This window comes from Struthio camelus, chromosome 2 (assembly GCF_040807025.1).
Source record: "Struthio camelus isolate bStrCam1 chromosome 2, bStrCam1.hap1, whole genome shotgun sequence".
Classification (NCBI taxonomy): domain Eukaryota; kingdom Metazoa; phylum Chordata; class Aves; order Struthioniformes; family Struthionidae; genus Struthio; species Struthio camelus.
Window position 1 is genome coordinate 24,181,131 of NC_090943.1, and position 24,309 is coordinate 24,205,439.

A 24,309-nucleotide genomic window follows, 5' to 3' on the forward strand; every position below is an offset into this window, starting at 1 on the left:
GAAGCTTGGGGAAAGAGGGTCAGAGGCTTTGGAGGGGAGCAGGAGGAAAGCCGTGCTTCCCAACGCCTTGTAGCACGAGTCAGTGAGCTGGAGCCTCTTTGGGAGAAGCTTTGCTCTGTTGTGTCCGAGGCATCAGCACTGTGGTGCTGGGACTCCTACCTGTCTGCCCTCTTTGCTCTGCCCCTGTCCCATCCGCATCCCTGTGTGCCGCTGAGCGCTGTCACTCTGGCAGTTGAGCGATGAGGAAAACATGCCTCCTGCCTGCTCTGACCTGTTCTGGCTACTTGCAGAGAAACCAGGCAAGTAGCATCTCATCTGGTCTGGGATAGGGTGAAATTAGCCTGAAGATAGGCATAGCTGGTCTTTGAAGGGGAGGTAAGATAGTACTTTATTACAGATAGAGTATGTAATACTTTGGGTATTGTTTTGTTCCATGTGACAGTATGGTGGTATTGGTTCATTGCAAGTAGCCTGAGAGTACATAAATGGAGAGCAAGGCAGGTATCTCTGGCTTGTTTTTGCTTTGGCTAAGAGCGCGTATGATACTATTGGCACAGCTCATATGCAGTAACTTGTTAAAGTTGTCATTGGCTGTTGTGTGTCAAAGTCTGAAGTTTTACAGAGCGTTAAATGCTTAAAGCCATTAGCTTTGTCTGGTTTTAGGTGTATGCAACATTTGTTAAATGTAACAGCAATCATGAGCAAGGGTATATAAGTCGTGACAGAAATGAGTTTAGAGAACTGTACAGATTGCCTCTGCGTAGTTAGGAGCAGATCAAAGTATCTCCAATCCCAGACTAGTGTTTGGGTAGGGAAAATCAATGAGGTGCACTAAGTTTTGCAGAAATAAGTTCTGTGCTTATGTCTTCATTCTTTTTGTGATTCTTTTTGGGCTTATGAATCATACTTGATAGAATTTCAGAAAGAATACATTGCAAAACCTGTATATATCGACTCTTCTTAAATAGGAAGTTTCAGAGTATTTCAATCAAATGAACAGCTGTTCCAGGCAAAGTAGTGTTTAGCTCACACTGGTTACAGACCCATTTTCAGAATTACATTTACCTCTCTCAGGTAAACTAATGAATTTTTAAGAGTTGCGGGACAAGAACGTAGTATTGCTGCTTCTGTTAAACTTAGTAAGCACTAAGTCTATTAACCAGTACTGTGTCATTGCAATTAATTGGCCAACTTTGATCCTTCAGATAGAAAAAACACAATTTTGAAGTATATCAAGTGAAAGTTCCAGTTCCTTCATGTCCCTCTGCACGTTGTTCTCTTAAACAGGTGACCAACGTTGATGCCTTAATTCTAGTGTTTTCAGTAGAAACGTGGACCAATAAGTGTTTTTCCCGTAAAACGGCATGCAAGTATATTTTTGTAATCCTTCTTAGTTGGTTCTGCATTGCATAGATTTTTCAGTTAAGTGTAGTTGAATTTCCTTACCTCTGAATTCTTGCCTCTATTAGTATTAACTATTTAAACAACAAATTGTCTAGAACGTCTCATTAATGTTCTATAATGCATGGGTCTCTTCAGTTGTGCCATCAGATTAAGAGGACACTTCTAACCTTCCAATGTGGGTCACTCTACCAAGAAGTACTTGGTAACAAAGCGCTCCCAGTATCAGTAATGCTAAAGTAAAAAAGCTTTTCTTGTACGAAGACTGCCTTTTCCATGCTGTAGATGCAGGGTTTGCCCATGGCATTACATTGCAGATATGGTCCTTGATACTGAGATGCTAAGTAAGCATCTGGAGCTTGTCTGGCAGGGAGTCTACTGCTCAAAGTGTAGACCTGTGGTACATTAGTTAAACTGCATCAAACGAATTTATGAAGGAGTTCTTGGTGTATATTGCGTGGCTTGCTTTAGCATGGACCTTTGGGGCTTTGTCCAATTTAAAACGGAAGTTGAGTGGAGGGGGAGATGCCAGTTCTGAATTTTGTCCAGTTAATCCAGACCTTCCTGCTTTTTCAGTTTCTCTGCACGTTGGCAGAGAAGGCATAATGAGGTTTTTTCCATCACTCAGCTATTTGACAATGTCCATCTGGAGAGGAAGTAACTTCCTCTAAGCAAGCCTCTAATAAGAGGTGACTAGGTAGTGCCTTTGGTAAATTTTAGGTAAGCATTTGGGAAAATGTTCTACTAGCCTGTTTTTTAACCTTGTCATCTGACTCCTAATGGGTGACCTTTTTTAATGCAGATTGAGGTTTTAGGGCTTCTCTAGTTTTCAGAACTGGGAGGGAAGCTAAATGAGCCCAGTGTCTTTCCTTCCAGGTGAGTTTCCAGGGCAGTACAATGTTACAGCTTCTGTTTTCAGGAACTCTGTGGGTTTTTTTTTTTTGTTTTGTTTTTTCCCATGAAACAAAACTCTTTAACTTAAAAACAACGATTCTGATTCACACTGGTCTGTCTTAGCATCTTATCTTTAATGGGAACGACTAGTAGATGTTTGGTGATGAGCATAAGAGCGGACATGATTGGAGAGAACCTTTAAGTAGTATTTGTCCTGTTTTTGGCAATTTGAGGTTTAAGGACTTAATTGGTTGGAGGACACCTCTAAGCTATGCTTAGTGTATAAGTCTATGTTTAATAGCCACTAATAGAGGTTTTGTCCCATGCAGTTCTTTAGTGATTTTTGAACCCTACCTTCACATTGGCCAGTAAGTCTTAAAACAAGCTGCTTCCTGTGGTCTTTATTTTTCAAGAAGTAGACCAGGCCTTGTCACACTACAGGCTGAGTACCCACTGCAGAGTGGCTATTGAACTCGTATTTAAGCTTTTTTTGGCTCAGTTGACGTAAAGTAAATGCCAATCCACTGAATTGGCAGCAGTGCACCATGTAGCATGTGCTAATCCTTGTCCTCCTGGATGATTTTGTCTGTTCTGTACTTAAACTCATGTTGTTATGCTAATACAAAGTTCACGTGCAACAATTTTAGACTTTAAAGGCCTTTATTATCTGGCATGCAAGAAAAATCTTACACGTCCCTTTTGTTAGTACATGTATGCTATATTTGTGTACCTATATATGATTAATTTTAACAAACGTCCTGCACTGTAGAAGTGTTCTAGTGTTTCTCCTCATGCTGTATTGTGAAATAAGTTGGATATGTTTGTGTTTGTTTTTACAAAGTACTCTGGTATTTTGGTAGACAGGGTAGCAGATATACAGTAGTGTGAACTCCTAGATTCAGTGAGTAGAAGATGTGCCTTTCCCTTAGCCTAACAGTTAGGGCATCTTTTGGTAGGACTTTGAGGAGTCATCTTTAAATTGTGGAATTGTTCTTGCAACAACAAGATTTATTGTTGCAATAATCTCTGATTTATTTATCTCAAGATGATAGACATGGGAAAGCTATGAGTCCAGGAATTATTTTGCAAAAATAATTTGAGACATCTGGGGCTCTGTAGTCCTGCTGTCAGAGAAGGAATATTGGATGGAATCCTATTTACTCTGTAAGTGTTAATTTGCTCTCATTGTCGTTCCATCTGTAAGCTGTCAGGACTTTGCATAAAGCACATACTTGTGTGGCAGGAATTGATCTAGCTATAATTTTTTTTTTTCTGCCAAAAGTTAGTGTTAATATAGTTGTCCATTCCTAAAACAACCAAAGCACAGAAGACTTGAGTGGCAGGCTGCTCAGGTGTTGCAGAGATGTTTTGTACGATGCTGAAATGCTCGTTCTCCCTTAACTTCCTCCGGTGGAAGAGGCAATGTTTTACCTTGCTCCAGCATAGGTCTATGAAGTCTTCCTGTTTTTTCTTTCCCTTTTTTAGGAGAATTCACTCAAGACTTATCATATAAACATTTTATGCTAAGCTAAATTGCAATGGATGGAAGCAGTGCACAGAAAGGGTTTTTTTTTGTGTTTTTTTTGTTTGTTTGTTTTTTTTTGGTACGAAGGCAAAAAGAGCTTAAATATTCTTCCCTAATTGGAAGCAACGGTGAACTGGGACCATGAGAATTTTTAATTACGGTAAAAATAAATTTCCCTGGCAGATGTTAGTATCCTAATCCTCAAACTGCAATGTGAGTTTCAGTGGTGCTGGGGTAAGCTTGGGGTGTAGGTACTTGATGCATTTTTGAAATCTAAAACGCTCGTCACGTCTGTGTTAATTACCGTGGTGTTAATAAGGCTTCTGAGATCTGCACTCTTCAACATTTTGTTTCTTACTGTCTACCCAGCTCCTCCAGTGGCTTTGTGTAGAAATTATAGTAATTCTCCTGTAGAAGTTGATGTGCTCTTTTTGAATCTTGCTTGATTGGAGCTCTGGTGTGAATTGCCTGATCTGTTGAGTACATCTAGCCATGCTTACCTGATCTGTGTACATCCAAAGCTAGCAATGGCCCCAACCATGTCCCCTTCAGCTTTGCGGATACTGCTCTGGGATATTCATTAGTTGGTTAAGACAGCTATGTCTTTTAATAAAGAGTTGACGGTTCAGTTGTTATGCAGAATTGGCTTTATATATAGAACAAGGAGACCACCATGCAGATGTTCCTGCAGCACAGTCGTCTGGACAGGGGTAGGCTTGTGGCAGCATAGTGAAAGACTTCGTATGTCCCGAGGCTGGTGGTTTCATGAAGTTCACAATTTAATTTAAGGGGACAAATTCCCCTCTGTGTAATGAGTGACCAAATACAATTTTATTTCTAGCTTCCCTTTTTTAGTGTGCTTGCAAATCTGCCTGTTGACTGGTAGTAGCTTTGGGCTTCTCAAAATTGAAGTTCCTGTGTCTAGATATAGTCATATATGGACTGCTATAGACATATATGGAAGCAATCCAGGGCGCAGTTCCCTAAAGCTTTACTCTCTTCAAAATAATATAGAAATGTCTCCACCATAGTATTTGGTAATACTGAACCTTTGTAGTGTTTTTTCCCCTCTGAGTCTTCAGTGATTTATTTATTTATTTATTTATTTTTCCAGGGGATGTAAGCAGGTTTTGTGGATGGAGGATGCAATGAAATTCTTTGCCAGGCATCAGCACTGACTTGCGATTTCAGGCAAGGTGCCTAGGCCTGAGTCTAATGGGCAGTGAAGTTCAGAATGGAATGCCTTTAGCCTTTGGATTTCAACCTTTAAATTTTTTAACCTTGGGACTTTGTTACAATCTGTGTAGACATGTGGGAAGCAGCCCTACTAAAAATCTGCCTGATCCAAGGTGACAAATAGATATGTCACAAATATGGAGAGAGAATAATGAGAATATGTAATGCTTCTAAGCTTGTGCTGTTAAAAGGCCAGCAGTACAGGTGGCTTAATGGTGTCGTCAGCAGACTTAGCTTTTGAAAGGTAAATACTGACAGAACTTTTTAAGATACTAGACCGCTACCGATTTCAAATATGTTTGGAAGGCCTGAGTCCACACCTCCGAAGCTTAATCACCTGTGTGTAAGCGTTCTCACTTCCTATGTACAAAAATTGTGTTCGTGGCAGGTAGGGTTCAGCATATTTGTTGGGCCCTTGTACCTGTCTCAATTCTCTATTTGTAAAACACTCCTTTTCCCATCTTTTTCTTTCTTAATTTAGTTTATAAGCAATTTGGCGCAGGTATGGTACTTGCATGTGTACTATCTAGCACTTAGTGGAATTAAGAGGACTTTATACTTCTGTGCTGGGAATCAATTGCATGCGTGTGATCTCTACTCTTGAGCTGGCTTCTTGCAGGAATTTAAAATAACTATTTGGTGTGATTTTTATTTTAAATATTGAATTACTTCTTGAACAAACAAATCCCAGACACTAATTTTGTCCTAATGTGAGTTAACATTCTGACTCGCTTGCGTTAGATAGCTACTTCACTTGTGAGGAGAAAACTATTTCTTTACTGCTTCCCTAAAGAGTTTGTTTTATTTGGATAACCTTGTGTCGGGATGCCTTTGGATACCTTATATGTGGACATATCTAATCTAGTATTAACAAGTCATCATTCGCTGAAATTAGTTCTCCTCACAGAAGAGGTGGTTCACAGTCAGAAAAGAGTTGGGAAAGACCTATCGTATTGGCAGAGGGATGAACTGAATTTGAGACTTCCTCATGTGCTTTCTAGTGTCAGTCTAGGCTGTTTATTGAAAGACATGTTGCAGGGATTGGTGGTTTAGTATATCAGTTCGTAAGGTAAAGAACAGGTTATCTCAATTTGAGTTTCTATCCTAAAACTGGCAAAGTATATGCAAAAATAGAATGTACTACACAAGGCTAGGTTAAGTGTAGTGCCGGCTTCGGTCTTTGTTCTGCTCTAATAAGCCAAAAGAAGCATTCATTTTAAAGGAAAAAAGGTGCAAAAGTTCTTGTAAAATTAATTCTGTGCCTGACAGCCTGGTTTGGCTTTTCATTCTGCATAGGTGCATCTTGGTGTGCATGCTGCAGAACTTTTGCCTGGCAGCAGAGATGCAGAGGTCCTCCCTCTTAGGAGTTTAGTTGTCTTGCGTGCTCTTGATGAGGTGTTGGATTTTAGTATGGCGATGAGATTGTGGTAATTGGACTTAATTTACGTTTTAAATTCAACTTTTTACGTTTTAAATTCAACTTCTCAGCTTTAAAAACAGATTTTAAGTGAGATGGAAGCAACATTGTGAACAGTATTGAAAACCAAAATGATATTTCTTCTGAGCAGCAGATTAAAAAGACTACATCTTCACTTCCTAATGTTTCTGCCATAGGCAGGAGAAAGGAGAACTTTCTAAAAGTTCCTGTACCCCAAATCTTCAAAAACAAATCTAGAATGCCATCTTGTGGTTCTGGTGCCAATCTAAACGTTAAATCCTGTGGAGTCAAATACTCCACAGAGCTGAGCCTTAAAGGCACTGCTCACAGTATCCTTAATATGCAGAGCTGCTTGAAACAGGTGTGGTGATTTGTAAAGGTGTGATGACATACCTTGTTCTCCTTGTTGCCAGTGAAGGAGTTACAAAGAGTACAAAGCGGAGTGAAGTCTTTGGTATGTGCTGTGAGCTTCTGCTGCTGCTTTGATCATCTAGGACTTGTTTAAACATTTGTGGCTTGTCAAAATATTACCTGACTACTTGGACTCTTCCTATGTTGGCAGGAGCCACTTGGATAGGAGGAGGTTTTATAGCTATGCGCAGAAGCCATTTAAATTATAATGAAGAAAATAAGACCTATTCCTCTGTATATGTGTGAAACAGATAGGCCTCCAGGCCAAGGGAAGGTAACTCCATTTCCTAGCAGGAAAGTCTTTGGCTCCTTGTATATGCAGAGGAACGAGGCTGATTTCTTGTTGATGCTGGTGAATCTAGACAAAGCCTCCCGAATGACTTGGTGGTTTAAATACAGAAAAAGACAACTGATTTCAGAGTTTAAGGTAAGAGTTCAGAGAAAAGTGCTTGAAGTGCAGCTTGCTCCGCATAAGCGGCTTAGAAGTGGGAACGGAGAATTTTAAACCTGTATCTGAAGAAATGATAGCTAACAGCCGGCTTTAACAGGGAGCAACTGTTGGGAGAAGCAGAAATTGAGAGAAGTGCAATCATTCTGAAAGCTGCTGCCAAGATTTAATGTTGCTTGAAAATGAGATAGTACCTTTCCCCTGTATTGTAACTTAAAGCTCTCCTGTCAGTAGGTACTCTTTATCTGCTTTGATACGTAATAGAGTCAAAACTGGAGGGTACCAATGAAGTCAGTGTGGTTGTGTTAAGGTACACTTGTTCCCCCATCTGGTTCTGACCTGGATTAGGTTGTCTTGAACCTGGAGATGTCTGGCTAGGACGCTTTCCATCTCTGCATGCAAACAGACTGATTGCCCTAGGAATGGTTTTGTTGCTGTCAGCTGGGCCTGGATATCAAGGGTCTCTGGAAAAAAATGTGACTTTCACTGATTATTTCAAACATTTAAAATCATAAGGCAAGAGAAATAAATGCTGTATAAGGAATACTTAACAACAAACAGCTGTCTTCCTTCATCTTACTTCAGTTCTTTTTGTGTAAGTTGTATTCATATATTTAGGTATGTATCTGTAATCAATAGTTTAAGTGGTTGTGGTTGCTCATAGTTTAGATGCTGATGCTAAAGTGCCTTTTACGTTTTAAAGCTTAGAGCTGTTTGTGTGTGACTGCTGTACTTGTCTGCCTCTTGGTGCCAGTTTTTATATTAATATTGTTACAGCCTTTCTGTGGGCCTCAGTGAGATGCTGCAGGCAAACTTAAGAGTGCTTGTGTTTTGAGAGAAATGTAGGGCGGGTACACTGTTTCTTCCTTTCTCCTCCCTGCCTTTCCTTCCTGTGCAACCTGCAGGGAACTGTGGTGATGCGTTTTTACCCTGAACTGTCTGCTCAGTTTCTGCCTTTCGGAGTTACTGATTTCATTCTGCTATCAGATTATATTTGCCTGTGGTAAGTCACGGGCTTTTAAGAGTTAGCTTAAAACAGGCAATTACCATATCAGTAAGGAAAATCTCCCCAAGCTGTTTTTTCCAACTTGTGTTTTCATATTGGTCGGTATGGCCAGTTTTTGCAAGTGCCCACCAGGATCTTTTAGTTCCCTGAGGCAGCAGTGTCTCCGGAACTGGACTAACTGTAATGTCTATTGCTTGAAGGAAGCTATGAGTGACGAGAGGCAGACACTACAGCTATGCTTGAGAAGGGCAACGTGGAGCTTCTCCTAGGAAGGGCAGTCAAGTACTTTCTAGAGGTGTTTTTGAGACCTTCAACTGGAAGTAAGGAAGAAGGCGTAGGGGAGGAGAATCTTTCTTTTCATTTTTCTAGTTCAATAAAGTACAGCAAACTTTTTACAGGGAGGGGGAAGATGTTTGGGAACCTCTTCAAGATGTGGGCTTATCCTCTTGCTGTTTGACATGTTTTTCTTTTTGGATCATGTTATACGTTGTAGGCTGTAGAGATTCTGGGGGAAAGCAAGAGTGTTGGGGAGGATGGAAGCAGCCAGGAACGAACGTAAAGAATGAGGAAGCATAGCGGGGGATTGCCAAGCTCTGTAGCTGCTTCTTGCCTCACATTCATTTCTTCATTAAGCTGGAATATGAGGGGCTTTTGTCAATTGGATCATTCAACTAATTTGACTAAATACTGCATGTTGCTGCCTGGCTGATCTGTTGTTATGCTTCATGGGTGAAAGCTTGTGAGTGCAGCAACTATTGGTACTTGTGATAGAAACTTAGCAGTGACTTAGAGATAATAGATTGGGAATGTGTGGAAACTAAAGATCACTTGCGAGACAGCAGTGTTCCTGTCTGGATATAGATGTTCAAGTCTGTATCAGTTTTTCTTTGTGAAGGTTTCAAAAAGTAGAAATGTAAAAGATGTTTCTGTATGTATTGTATAGAAGTATACTGTATGAATAAAACCATATCTCTGGTGAGAGGAACGAGTACTTACTGTTTAAATAGTACTTGGTATAGTAGCAGAGACAAAGTAAAGGGGCACAGGAATGGCCGGATATGTACTTAACTCTTAAGTTTGTTGTGTATTTTGTGATTCCGGATACAAATCTGGAGTAATTTGAGTGTAGAGAATAACTTATCTTTTTTTTAGCTGAAATAGATATAAGTTCCAAGTTGCCATGCCTGCTTATAAACTAACTTTTTCCTCTCTTCTCTTACAGTTACCTTGTCACATATCACACAGCTGGTTCTCAGTCACAACAAGCTTACAAGTAAGTATACTGCTGTTTTTTGACTTCATTGCAGGAAGTTGAGCTTAGAAAAGCTGCCACTGCTAGTCTGTTTTCTGCAGAGCAGAATGTCACTTATGATAAGAGGGCGAGAGGGTTGTTGGTGAAACGCTTCATAAAAAATAGATGGAGGAAGTGACTTAGCAGTTGTGTTCCACATGTATCTCTAGCTTCAGTTTAAGTCCGCCACATACCAGAATAAGTTCTGTAACTCTCTGTCTTGTTAAATAAAAAAAGTCCTCTCCCTGCCACAATTCTGTGAAGTCCTCATCTTCAGGTGTTCAAAAAAGGATGCAGCTTGCTTTTTAGTAGCTAGATAATTCATTTGATTGAAACAAGTGAAAAATTACAATTTGACTGTGACTGTATTATATTCATAACCCAATTGATAGGAGGGAGGCCAGCTGGATGTGGGCTGCAGGCTTGAAAGAAGCCAAGCCGTCTACTTCCATCAAGAAAAATGTTTTGAGTGTCAATAAGTCTCTTGCTTGTACTTGCATACAGCACCTTCAGCTGTTACTATCTGGTTACTCCTGTCCCATATTAAAGAAGTCCTCAAGTGAGGTGTTGGTGAATCTCAAGTCATGAGAGCAGCATAAACATGAGACTTAGCTTAGTGGAGAGAGGTATCAAACTGACTTTTGTGAGACGAAAGAAATGATTTCTTTGTACAAGAAAGCTTCAGCATTACTTGGCCCTACCTTGTGCAAACATTCCTGCTTCTTTGCAACAAGTTTCACCTGATCCCTTTTGCAGTGCTTCTTGTATATAGAAGAAAAGTATTGGTTTTGGTGGCTTTCTGCTTGTCTGTGTCTGCTCTCTGCTTATGCCAGTGGATTTCTTTCTTAACCATTCCTTTCTGTTTGGAATTCTTTTTTTTAAGAGCTGGAGGGGGGAGGATTGGCACTACCAAAGAGGGTGTGTACCTTGGAGGAAATGACTGGGCAAATGCTGTAGTATCTGTCAGGCTATCCTTAAAAGATGCTTTACAAGTTGAGGTTGGGGAAAAAAACCTATCCAACTCTAAATTGTTTTCTGGATAAGCTATAAAATAGCATGTGTTACTTAAAAGGTATGTATTAATGTGAAAAGCTTGTCTTAGTGTTTAAGGCTTTGGGCATTTGAGTAGGATTTAGGCTGAGTGGGAAAAAAATGAATATATTCTTAGATTATGCCATGTGAATACTTACTCTTCTCTGGAGGCAGTTTATTGAGTACTAATGTGTGGCTTAAAGGGTAGATAGATAAAAGCATGGGCAGCATGTGAAAGACTGAGAAACGTGAAGTAGCTATTATAGGTCCTGCTTTTGTATAGTGTCTAGATTGGCATCTCACTTTTTTGCCCCGTAACAGTTTCCAAACAACTCTCAATTTAATTATAAGTTTGGCCTGCAGTTTCCAGCTATCTCACATGTAAATAAGGATTGGTAGGCAAATTCATGGATGAAGTCAGGAAGAGTGTCTTACGTGTTAAATGCACAGATCCACCTCAGGTTTACAAGGTCATGGAGTAGCAAATAACTGGAAGCTGAGGGAGTGTTTTGGGAAAGCATTACTGTGTGTTGGCCTTGGTCATATTGCTATGTGGCATCTGTTATTAGCCACGGATGGAGTTGGGATATTGGACTGGAGGGATTTTTAGTCTGACCCAGTCTGGCAGCTCCTATTTTCCTTCATGTCACTGCTTTTCTTCCAGAGAAGGTATACCTGCTGAGTGGGGATGCCTTTGTCTGAACTTGAGCTGTCTAAAAGCTAGGTGGTTAATTGTATCTAGGCATTTTGGCTCTTTCTGTAGCTGTAGGAGCGTTGTGGGTGCATTAAGATAGCAGTTCATTTTACTCATCTCTATCTAATGCCTGTGTGACAAGGTCCGCGTACTCAGCCAAAGCTGGATTAAGCGAATGCCACCTGGTGCTGCCAGGCAGACCTCTCAGGTGCTGGTTATTTGCTCTACTTTCTATTGTCTGAATTACTGCTGACCTGTGGCACAAGGATTAAGAGAGTTGTAAGCATTACTGTTGGTAAACTTTACTATTCTCTTCTGTGGGATGTGTGTTTAAAAAAAAAAAAAAAACAATGCTTGAAAGCTAGTAGACTTCCAAGGGCTTGATCACCTCTTGCATGTCACACATGACAAATACTAAATGCAGTTAGAGGGTGAATTTAGCTGAGAAGACAACTGGCTACGACATGAAGCAGATCTCTGTCTTGATCTGAGGAAAAGGCAGGTGCGAGGAGACTTAGATCAAAGAAGGCTTGGCTGTCTGTGAATTGAGCCTGCAGAGCATGGCATACTTTAGCATGAATGCCAAAATTGAAAGCTAAATGAATAACCTATGTCATAGTTGGAAGTCTTCAGCTGAAGGCTCAATTGGAAGGTGAAAAAAAAACTATAGTAGCGTGGGATGCCCAAGAAGGATATGTTGAGGTTAATTTCCACTATTCAAGAAAAATCTGTACAGCTCCAGTTTGTAAAGCAGTTTTAGTTTTCAAAATACCAGTTTTGGGCTACCACTACTCTAAAACTGTGACTCATTAAAACTCTATTTTAAAAAGTTTTATCTGCTATTTTAGAAGAAAGTAGCACTTAGATCAGCAGGCTATATGAATATGGAAGCAAATATCTGTTCTCTCTAAAAGGGATACTGTTAACCTATCTAATTGATGTTTGGATTTCTTTATAGAAAGGTTAAAAAGAAAAAAAAAAAGAAAACACTGCTTATCCTGAAAAGTGACTCATCAAGGCTGGAATTTACTGTTCTTTCACAAACTATGATGTAGACATTTAAACAGACAGCACATATTTTTTAAAGGCTAAATTTCAAGTTCATATTCTCGTATTTGACATGCTTGACCTAATCATTTCTGCTGCGTAATTAATTGTCTTAGGAGATTGCTCTTAAAATGACTAGGAAGCTGGTGGCGGTGACACTTGACATGCTACACTAAGGTCATATTAGCATCTTCTGCAGTTCTCTGCCATTTAAGTGAATGTTCTGCTTGCTCTCTTTTTTTCTACTGTTTAGAGTAAATATGTCTATCTGGAAAAATAAATGTATGTAAAAAGTAGATATGCATATTTTCATGTAACCATATCCCATGTTTTTGCCAGCCAAATCTATCTGAGGTAAGCAAAGTTTCATTAGCAAGTATGAGGACAACACTATTAAATCCATCGTACTGCTTAGAATATTCTTGTGGCATGCTTTTGTTAATATCATTAGTATGCTATTCACACTGCTAGTGTTTCTGCATTTACCTGTCTGTAAATCATTCCTAATCAGAAGTACTCAAATCACATTGATTTTTCTTGAGTATATTGGGCTGTTTTTTCCAGCTGTCCAGTGCTGTGCTAATGAAGGAATCTTGAACTTGCTGCTTCTGTTCCAGGTTACTTGTGAAACACTTCAGTTCTTTTCCTGCTTCATGGGGATTTTTTTTTTTCTTTTGAACAGCTTCAAAATCAGAAGCAAAAACTCCAGGGAAGGCTGAATATTTCTGATTCTGCAGTCTTGTTGAGCCTGTTGCTGCATAAGTACTTAGAAGCCTGGGACGATTTGGTTGTAGGGTCTCGAGTGACAAATCAGTTGAAAGTAGAGGGAGAAAGTGAGTACTTGTCTTTGTTTTCACCTTACTTTAGACACATGGGCCAGTTATCTCTATACTGGTTTTTTTGTTCCATCATCTAGTGATTTAGAGCCGAACTTTGCCGAGAAGCAAAATTAAAGACAATTGGGCTTATGCATAAATTGTCTGCTCTGACCAAGCATCTTTTGAACCCACTGGGTAACATCAAATTGTAAACAGAATGGAAGTTCTTGATAAACGTTCCTCAGATCTGTGAAAATCGGTGTCTGAGTAGCGGAGATCTGTCCTTCAGTGTGGTGGGTTATGTTAGGTGGATGTAACTAAGCTGTCTTTGTTTGATTTGGTGAGAGCTGGGTGATATATAGGTGTCATTCATCTGCTCATTGGGGTTGTTAATAGGGACATGAATAATGGTCAGGAATTAGGATTGTGCTAGAGAGGGAAGGAGGGAGTTAGAGCCACAGGACATCTGTAGAAACTGGGTTTGATCTGTTTAGCTAAACTGCGAATACTGTTTTCATGCTGTCTGGGCAACACTAATAGCTTTACGGATCTCTATTCTATTAAGGTTTTTGCACTCTAACTTAAAAACTTGAGAGTGAAGCAGTCCTTAAGTGGGATTTTTGCTGCAGACTTGAAAGGAAACTGCCTTGGCTACCTGTTCTCTCTGGCACCGCTGCGTGATGACAAATGAAACGCAAGTGTCAACGTAGACTTGCATGTTTTGCAGGACCACCCAATATTTATTCTTCCGCTTAGGTTGCTGCTGCGTGATGGATGTACCAGACATGGTGGTTGGGGTGGCCGTGCCAGTAGCGTGTTCTGCTGTTTTCCAACAGCAGTTTGTTTCCAGCAGTTCTTGTGGAACAATTGGAACTCCAATTGTTTCCAACAATTTGGAGTTACATGAAGTTATATGGATGTTTTGCATCCAGGAATTGCTTGCTGAAGTTCTTGAAATCAAACATCCTACTTTGTTCAAACTTCTGATTTCCCCTCAGTTTTGAGGGAGAGATGTTAGGAATTGAAGAATGGGATGTCCAAGGGAACTTAGAGCAGGGAGGGGAAATTGCAAAGGACTGGTTATCTTTTCTACTCTGGCACTTGCACCAAGTGATTTCAAGCAGCATGTTTTGGAGCTCTGGGAGGGAGAATATAATGGATGGGGGGGGTGTGGTTTCCTCCCAGCTATGATGAAGGTTGGGTATAGCTTCTATTTATTAGAGTAGACAAATCTTCATTCATTTTGCTTTGATTTTGAGAACTTGGCTTTTTACATGATTGGATGCACTAGAAACAGTGATTGCCTCTGACTGGAAAGAAGGTACCTTCATAGGCTGTAACTGAAGTCAGCAGGACAGACATTAGACTTTGCTCTTTGGTGCCTTTATGCCATTAGATGTGTAAGTGAGCAGTAATGGAATTAACAATAAAGAAAATTTCTTTTTAAGGAAACATCTTACCTGGCCCCTCTTTCTTACAGAGGAACTTTTGTGAACTGTTTTGCTACAAAGTGTGAAGTAGTACCGAAGCTTTAGACTTTAGCCCATTATGCTAACTCAAGGTATTCTTCAGTTACCTACAGTGTATGAAAATAATTGCATATCCAAATGTAGTCACATTTAATATGCCTGTTTGTTACGCTGGTGAAGTTAAACGGTTAAAAGCCCAGTATTGCAATATGAACTGAAAGTGTGCTTGAAGAGCTTTCAGATTAACTGCACTCCAGCCCTGTACCTCATGGAGAAGTAAATGTGACTGGAAAGCAGGCTGGAATGTTAAGGGTTATTTTTGCATTGGCAGCAGTTATAGTTTAAAACTGAGCGTTGGTCATCAACGCAGACGCAACCGTTGTGCTGCTATCTTCATGTGTTTTATTTTCACTTATTTTAGGGGGATATGCTGTAAGTTGCAGTTGATAACTTGTGAGCAACTACTGTAATAAAATTACTTGAATTATCTGCCTATTAGAATAACCACCACTGTAATCACTTGAATAATCTATTCAGAGATTGTGGCTTTTGCCCCAATATTGGTTGTAGGTGGAGTCCCTAAGTATTTCTGTTACCAGAAATACTGGTATTATGTGATTTGTCCATTAGAGGTCACTGTTTAAATGTCTTTAGCTGTTTCTTTCATTTGTAATAGCAATTCAGTTTGCCTTGTAGGTGGTGATGAATAGTATCTTAGTTTTGCTGTGCTCCTCAGTCACCTTAACCTTAGATGATCCTGTGCTAGCTAGTTTCACCATATTCTTGTGCTGCCGTTAAATGTCCTCAAAAGTGCTCTGCTGTTCATAACTCTCCTGACTATTTGTATGACTCTGCTCTGACCCCTTGCCCAAAGTCATCAAATGCCTGAATGATATGAGAGTGGGAACAATTATCTTGCTTCTGACACCTTCCATTTAGTACCTGTTGTCCCATTCTGTCACCTTCCTTCTGGATTGCTGTGCTTTCCTCTTTCCTAAACACTTTTTAACCTCCTCGAGATACGCAAGTGTAACTTTTCCTCATCCCTACTCCTTCCCTTTTCGTTAGATGATCCATTTGCTTTTTGCTGCTAGCTTCCATTTCCATACCTGAATTTTGTTGCTGAACTGACTTTGTGAGCCTATCAGAATGGCTTTGTCTCATTAGTCATGTTCCTTCTTTGACAGACACATAGTGGCTCTTTGTCGTCCCTGTGCGTTTTGCCTTCTCCCAGCAGAGCAGTTATCCCACAGTTCAAAACTTCTACTTTCTTCTTTTCTGATGTTCAGACTGCTCACTGCTTCTTTGTCCTATTTCCGTTTCAATTGTCTTATTCTCCCTGTTTGACCAGCGCAGAAGCTTATTCCTTCATGACTGTGGACCCCATTGACTGTCTCCTGGTCTCATTAACATACTGCTAAATTCCCTCGATGTTGTTTTTGCATTAGGCTGCTGCCTTGACAAGTCACTCGTTACCTGGACTTCAGGATAGAGAGTTGCCACCTTTCTGGCTGTAGTGTATACCTAAACGTATTAAAGATAGTTCAGGAGCACTATAATCACTGCAATTTGTCTGTCCTGAATTCCTTCCCAGTCTAGATTCGTTGTTTTCTCCAAACTGCTGAAATGTGTTATGGTATGTCCCACTTTCATTGTCTGAGATTGTATTTTGCCTGGTATCAAGTTATTTAGGTAGCAAACCTGCTGAATTGTGGGAAGAACTAGATGCCCATGTATGTTTTATCTGTTGGGTTTTGCTTGTGTGTTCCCCTCTACTTTGGGAACTCTCTGTGGTTCTTCTGGTAAATTATTCTATGCTGTTGTACTGATGTGCTATACCCCCGAGCTGGTGAGAGCAAGCTGTTTGTATAAGGTTTGAAGCTAAGGTCAAGTCCAAAGGACAAGACTTCTGTCTAACACAGTGGCCTCTCAACCATCCTTAGGAGTGGCACTTGATTTAAGAGAACTGTAAATCTGTCATTATTGTTGTATATTTTGATGTGTGTATATGCTTCCTATTTCTGGTGTGGAGATCTCTAAAGGGTAATGCCCCTCTGTGCATTGCATTCATAAAGATACGGGAGGCAGGGAAAAGGGGAGCCTGATGCATATGCCTAGCTCAATTTGTCACTTCTGACTTCTGCTTAAGTGTCCAGATGAAATACCGTATTAATTTGCTTCTTTTCTCCCTGAGAAAATACCTTTTCATTCTGCAAAGATACAGATGGTAGAGCATTTTAGTGTTATATATAGTCTTTAGTTTTAAGATGCTTTGGGAGAATGAAACAAGATTTTATGAAGGAGCATTGCACTGTAATGGTATAAAGAATGCATGATGAAGTTACTCCAGTCTGAGCATAAATAAATAGTGTAGGTGCTATATGGAAACAAAGTCAATTTTGCATCATAAGCAAGTATACATACTAAATATAGCACTAGACACAAGCAAATCATTTTTTTCTTGTCTTTCAAATAGTAGTACTTCAGAAGTTAGTGAGTTGTTCTTTTAATAAAAGGTATCTGCAAACATATTAACTCCTTTTTGCAAGTTTGAATGTTTTTCTGGTGTGTTTTAGTACAGAATTCTTGTTGTCTTTTACGTCCCAGTGATTTGAAATAATTGCAATGTCTTGTGAAAGCCTCAGATCTGCCTGTCTCTATACAGGTCACAGTGTAAAATTGTTGGAAGTTCCTTGTTGTCGAATACAGGCTGTTTTGAATTTGCCATCTTCAAAGCTAGTGAATTTTGTATAAGTCAACTCACTTCATGAAACAACTTAATCCTATATCATCTTAAAGAATTTACTGTCTAACAAGCTGAGAGTGAGGTGGTGTGTGTGTTTTTTTTTTTTTTTTTTTTCCCCCCTAGCGTTGAAGGGGAGAGAGGAGAAGACAGATTTGGTCTGGACTGAGGGGAGATTGGATCTAGTTTTATATGCTTGTTTTTCTTCTTTTGGTCTCCAGTGTGTGTGTGTGTGTGTGTGTTCTGGTTACTGTAGTAAGCAGGTGTGTTGATTTGAAGTGGATAATGTTATAGCATTTCCCTTCAGACCACTGATCCATCTGGCCTCTTACACTGTACCATTGGTGCCTCTATCAAAAATGCTCTAAAACAAAATAACCCTTAGGGTGAAATAGTTTTGTGACCTTTATCTGAGGATGGGCAGTTTGCTGTCATGTAGTTTCTCTTGTCTACAAGGAATATCTATTTGTACCTGGAAGTTGAAAAAGCACGGTCAGGTGATGGCTTGAACCAGTGAATGCACAGCCACAAGGGCAACTGTATGCCATAGAGATTCAAAGAAGCTGTCTTCAGTACTGCTTTGGGAGTGTAGAGAGCCCACAACAGGAAGGAGCTGAGTTCCGTTCCAGCTCTGATCGCTGGAATAAGACAAACGTGTGAGCTGACGTATGCTGACGAACATATGTGCTGACACTGGTTTTGAACAGTGAGCTTTACTGATGCCTCTTCCCTTTGCATGTTGAGATGACTGGTCTCCCTAGTAAACATGTCAGTGTGGCAGTCTACATGATGCTGAATGGCAGGAAGAAGTCAGCTGTCCCAAGCAGTGGTGCAAAACAGTCCTACAGGAGTCAGATTTTTTTACAAGCATTTCAGCAATATGAACTTTGTAAAACTGCACCAAAAACAAACTAAAAATTATGGACTGCTTGTTAGATACTCTCACAGTGAAAGCATAGTTCTATAATCAAGCCCTTTTAGGCAGGTAAGTACATATTCCTGAGCAAGAAGCTAAAGTGACCTTGATCTGTGAGGCCTGACTTTTATCTGTCTGAGACCTGCCATCTGGACTGGAGTAGGAAGAATACTGACAGAGGGGAAGGTGAGGATGCTGAACTTCAGCTAGTTTGATGTAATTAAAGCCCGATGTTGTGCAGTTGTATGAAACTCTGAAAAGAGCATACTTAGACAGCTGCCCACCTGAAAGACTCACTGATACTTAGTGAGACCATTTGTGATTGTATTTGGAGGCTTAATAAATCTCAATTTAACCAGTTAAAGTTCTTTAGTCCTGCACAAGTTATTTTTGTCAACTTCATTCTGTACCACCAGCTGCCGTTCCCTGCTGCTGAAATATCAGTGCATATAGATGATCTGACCTGTAACAAGGAAATTTAGCCTGTATTCTTCAACTTTTTTGCATGGTGTGTCACACAATTTTTCTTTTAGCATATGAAGAAAATAATAAAGCATCTTGGCTTAACTGTGTGCTGGTCACAAAATGATTACTTAAAGCTGAAAATATTGTGGTGCACTAAAAGTACTTACGTGTCAAGTTCATTTGAAAAGCTTGGCTAATCTAGTTTCTTCAAGATTATACGTAGAAATGAGGGGACAAGTTTATATCTGCATCTTCATACCTACCCACCCTCAAATAGTACTATCCGTTGCTGCTATAAAATCAGCTAGCAAAAATCTAATTTTTGCTAAGCTATTTGGTGTGGTAGTGGTTCCTTGCTGTTAGATGGTGTATTTTCAGCTCTTTCTAACGTCTGTCCTTGGTTCCTAGCTTTTCTCTCCAAGCTCTTAAGTGTATTTTAAGCATTCCTCTCAGAGACAAGCGTGTATTTTGTCCTTTCTCTTGTTCTTCACTAGATGCCACTTCATTCCCAATCTGTTATTTGCTTTCCCTATGCTCAAGGCATTTCTCCTTAGTCTCTGACTTCTAAATTAAAACTGTTTATTGATTAAATTGCTTTGTTAGCACAGTAGCAGATCAGTGGGCTATAGTATAATCTGGAAAAACATGTTCATAAGAGCATTTTGGTAACTGCAGTGCTTCTGCAGATAATTGCAAAAAAAGAACTCTGCTGATTTCTGGAAAGAGGTGAAGATTGAGGAGAGAAGTTTGTTTTGATGTTTTCATGTTAACATGAAAGAGGTTAGTATCCATCTTTGGGAGAGTGGGGAGGGAGGGCAAAAGGGGAAATTTGAACTACGTAAAGTGTAAATTAAGTACTGTATGCTTCACTTGAGAAAAGGATTCTCTTAACTGCCAAGTATGATATCAGCACACCTATGAATATTTAAAACAAGAACTGTGTATTCTCCTTGTGCTAATTCCTCTTTCATTTTGCTGGAGTTGATTGCCTCTCTCTCAGTAGGAGAATCCTTGTCAAGTTAATCTAAACATGACTCCAGCTCTATGAATACAGTTATATTGGGTGCACAGAACGCATTATATATTTAATATTTTAAATTCTTCCTCCCTCATGAAATGTGAGTAACATTTCATGTCTTTATGACCTTTCCTATAAGGGATCCTTACTCATGAGAAGTTCCTGTTGAAGGTAACTGGATTAGCAACAGCTTGCAGAATGAATGGGCGTATTATATTGTAACCAGCAGGTTTTACTTTAAGTTTAAAAAGTACATTCATGCTTTTGGAGGAAAACCCTAAACTAAATTTGGATTTATGTTCAACTGCCAGGACTAATAGCAGTTTCGGAAGTTCTATGTTACGTTCTTTACTGTGTATTACTCTTGACCAGCTTGTAAGTGGAATAACTTAATGAGAAACCGGCGTAGTCATATGAATCTCTTTTCTGACAAGTAGTGCTATTTTAATAGCTCTTCTGGATAAATATTCCCCTAGAACCTTTAAAGGTTTGGAATACTGCTGAACGTCCTGTTCTTAGGTACTGCATAATTGGTTCATCAGCTAAAGAAACATTCTAAAAAACCATGGACTCTACAGCTTACGATATTTCTAAAAATGTGAATGCCAAAGAAAAATTAAACTTATTTTACATAATTAAAATTCTTAATTCCCTTGATGTGTGATTCAAAACCCTCTGAGTTCAATGGGAGATTTTCTGGAGCCATTAAATTATATTTACTGAGAAGGAAATAAGCTTACTTGCAGATGGTTTTATGAATAGGTAAATATTAGAGATACTGGTTTCCAAACTGCAGTATGATAATGGTTTTTTTGAACGTTCTAGGTTAAAATATAAATGAATTGGAGTGCTTATCTCAGTTTGCATGCCATTTTTCTTTCTCATGGAGACTTGTATTTTTACTGAATTATTTCAGTTGTCCACTTGGGTGGCCATTGACTCTTCTGTCACTTCTTCAGCCTGAGCTTCCTAGTCTAAAATTTCATATAATTTTGTTTTAGCAAATACAGGAATTGTTGAGATGGGTATTTTAAATCAGTTACTACTGAATGCAAAAAGTGGCAAGACTCTACCTTTTAGATAAAGCAAATGAAGAGTTCATTCTGCAAGCACTTGAGTGTGTTTACTTGTAAAGTTGTGAGGATTCCTCTTGTTTTCCAGGGCTTCACAGAAGATTTAAGTGGATGGAAAAAATCTTGGAGTTTGTTTGCAGAAATAGAGAATTTATCAGAAAGCCTATGCATTTGTAGCCATATGAACGGCTCTGCCACCATAAGAGGATATGTACCAAAACCTCTACCAATGACAGAACAGTGGCAGAGTGAAATTGAAAAGAAAAAATCTCAGATACCAGTATACCTCCTTTTGTCGTCTTCCATTTTTTTCTGTGATCTTTCTCCTTTCACAGATGTCGGATGTGCAAAAGGAGCTGGATGTAAATGTCAGTCAGTGCTAAAATAATAGTATGAGAAGTATCTGACTCCTTACTTTATTGGGAGGGGTTACCTCTGAACCACTTGTAATTCCGTACCTGGTTTAAATGTTCTTAGTGTGTTGTTCTGCATGATAGCTGCCTCTTATAGAAGGTGTGTCTAACCCAGTATCTCTCCCTCAACAGAGGGCAACATCAGACTTCTAGGAAAGAGTAAGCAAGATAGATGTCTAATGATAGCTTCCAGTTCTGGATGTGGAAGGAGAACTAAGGTTCAGATCCAAGATACTTAGATGTGGCGCTATTCAGGCTTTGAATAGTAGCATTTAATCCCTCCTGTGTGTGTTTCATAAATCATATCAGAACTTTTCACAGCTGCTTCTTATGTAGGAAAAAAATTTGGAAACCTGCCTTGAAAGAAAGGCTGCTCTGATTAGAATATGATATTTTAGTTCCTAAAGAATCACCACTAACTTCAGAGGGGAAAAAGAGCCTATTTGTTTTTAAACCCTTTGAAGCATAACAAATGCAAATTCACATTTCGACTCTGAAGAAAGTCGTCTTATTCCTTGATGTGCAGCTTGTAGATTCTTTCTTTCTTCTCTTAACCAAGCTATTGAACTCAAGGTGAAATCTATTGCTGTCATAATGAATCACTGGATGCAGTTCCCAGTATTGAACAGGAAGAAGGAAGCTGTTCCTGGTTTTGTGAAGTGTGACTTGATATGAATGGGGCTTCATGATGTGACTGAAGCTTCAGAAGGGAACGCAAAGGCGTTGGACTGCCAAATTTTACTAGCATTTGCTGAGGAGGAGTTTAGTTGTTAATGACACTGGGCAGCAGATGGTCTTAGAAGAGTTGTTAAGACACTGTGGCTCTTACTGTAAATATGTGGGTTGAATGGAACCAAGATGCTGACAGTTCATTCTCACAGCTCATGATAAGAGAATGACTGGAGTGGAATTCAGTATTGCCAGAACATGAATTTCTTAAAATTTGCCCGAGTTTGCTATATATCTGGGAAGAATTTAGCGACATAACAGTACGATGCTAATAGGGATGCGCTTGAAGTCATGTAAAGTTCAGAACAAAGAACCACGTTACATGCCTAGTCAGCTTTTCTTGACTACTAATGATCTTTAGGCCTGAAGATACTGAACTTGTGCAGTTTAACTAAAAGATCAGTCTGGGAATTAATTTTAGTCTTCTCACCTTTGAATCCAAGAGAGCATACCTTTATGTTGCAGATGAATCTGATGCATTGAACTAGAAAATAAACTGTTGTAGGAAAAAACGCTCTCTTTCCTACTGCAGGTCTGGTCTCAAGCTAGTCTTCCATGTTTTCCTCCCTCACAAAATACCTTCAGCTCCTCCATCCAAACAAGAAAGTACAATACTGGCGTGGGATCTGTTATTTCGTTTTAATAGCCAGACACAAAGTATAGCTTCCAAGTTCTTTGCCAAATTATTAGTCTTTCCCTCTTCTCAGTCTATTTACCCATGTAGCTTTTAGTATGGCTTGAAGAAAATGGTAGAAAGAATAACATACTGGAATCCTAAGTGTGATTCATGATATGAAATCCCATATCCGGGAATTACACAGCTATATCAGAAAGTTAGCAGACAGCGTGCTAGGCTGCAGCTGCTATTGTTCACAAGGCAAACCTGCTCTCACCCCTGCTCTGACCAAAGAAAATCAAATGAAGAACCTCTGATAAACTAGCCAATGAAGTAGTTTTCTCCCATACTTGCTAGTGTGATGACCAAGCAGAATTTGAGGCTTTAACTGTGCAGTAACCCATTTAAGCTCTGGATCATTTTGATGCTGTAATCTTTAGTACTTCACGAACAAATCTCTGGAAGCCACTTTCTTCCTACCTTGAACTCCAGTTGTCACCTTTTTCCAGATAGTTTCATCTTTTTTTTTTTTCCCCCCCTCCAGATAGAAACATAGATTTAAAAAGTTAATATTTTTCCTTGAAATAATTCTTCCTCTCTTTGCCATCTCTTAACTTAAGTCAGAAGTGACATAATACAAACTTCAAAATTCATTTATTCCTAGGGGAAAATAATTTGTTAGATCATTTGGACAGATATTTGAAAGGGCAGGTCCTCTAAATCAGTCACTAGTGCAAGCCACCTCAGTAACTCAGTCCGACTTTTTATCACTTATTCTTTGGACTCTTTCGGGGCACTTGGACGATATTTGTCCCCTCCTTCTTGTTGTGGTGTGTTCACAGGTGCGGAATGGTTTTGCATACAGAAAACAGTGATCTCCATAATGCAAAAGGTGTTTAGGTAACTAAGTCTGCTGTGAATGGGACTGACTGAACGGAAGATGGCCATTAACCAGTACTGATTCAATTGGATAAGTGCGTGTTGGGTCCTGCTGGCTTTTTTCGCATTGGGGGAGCACTAAGGTATTGCCTCCATAGTTTCACAGTTTCTGCAGTCCCGCCTCACACAAAGATCAGACAAGCTTGGTAGGCTTTCTGTCTTTGTACTGGTAGTATTGTCCTTGGTATAAGATGTACTTTTTTTTTTAGTTGGCTTCAGTGGCTTAGATAATAGCTTCTTAATTTCTTGATCATCATGTGATGGTGTTCAGTCTGAATAATTGAAATGGAGAACTGACAGACAGGCAGCCCAGCTGACTGGAGGTTTGGTAAGTTTGGCCTCGTGAACGTGGAGCTGTTGTTTCTGTGTTCCCAGAACCTACTCTGCATCACATTTAGCATAACTTGTGGCATTAAGCTGAGCTGATTTTTTGGGGAGGGAAAAATCTCTCATCCTGTCAAAAGGCCAGTACCTTCAGATCAGGAATTAATTGCATCAGCAGTGCAAGTTGAAGAGAATTGCATTTGGCTCCGAATTGTTTAGTTCTTTTGACTAAGCTGAAGCCTTTATTTGCTAGTACTCTGGGTTTTTATTCTTAAATACTGTATCACTGTGAGAAGAGCAGAAATATGGATTGCCAGTCCATTTCATCTCATCAAAGTCAGATTATAAAATCTAATTTCTGAA

The 24,309-nt window shown here is 39.5% G+C and overlaps 1 protein-coding gene across 2 annotated transcripts in view; it reads left to right on the forward strand.

The window, feature by feature from the left end:
- Positions 1-24,309, forward strand: part of RSU1 (Ras suppressor protein 1) — a 118,992-nt gene that overhangs the window by 5,967 nt on the left and 88,716 nt on the right. For both annotated transcript variants that reach the window (XM_068934663.1, XM_068934664.1), the window contains exon 3: positions 9,582-9,632. In XM_068934663.1, the coding sequence (XP_068790764.1) occupies positions 9,582-9,632 (51 nt within the window). The remainder of the gene's footprint in view (positions 1-9,581; positions 9,633-24,309) is intronic.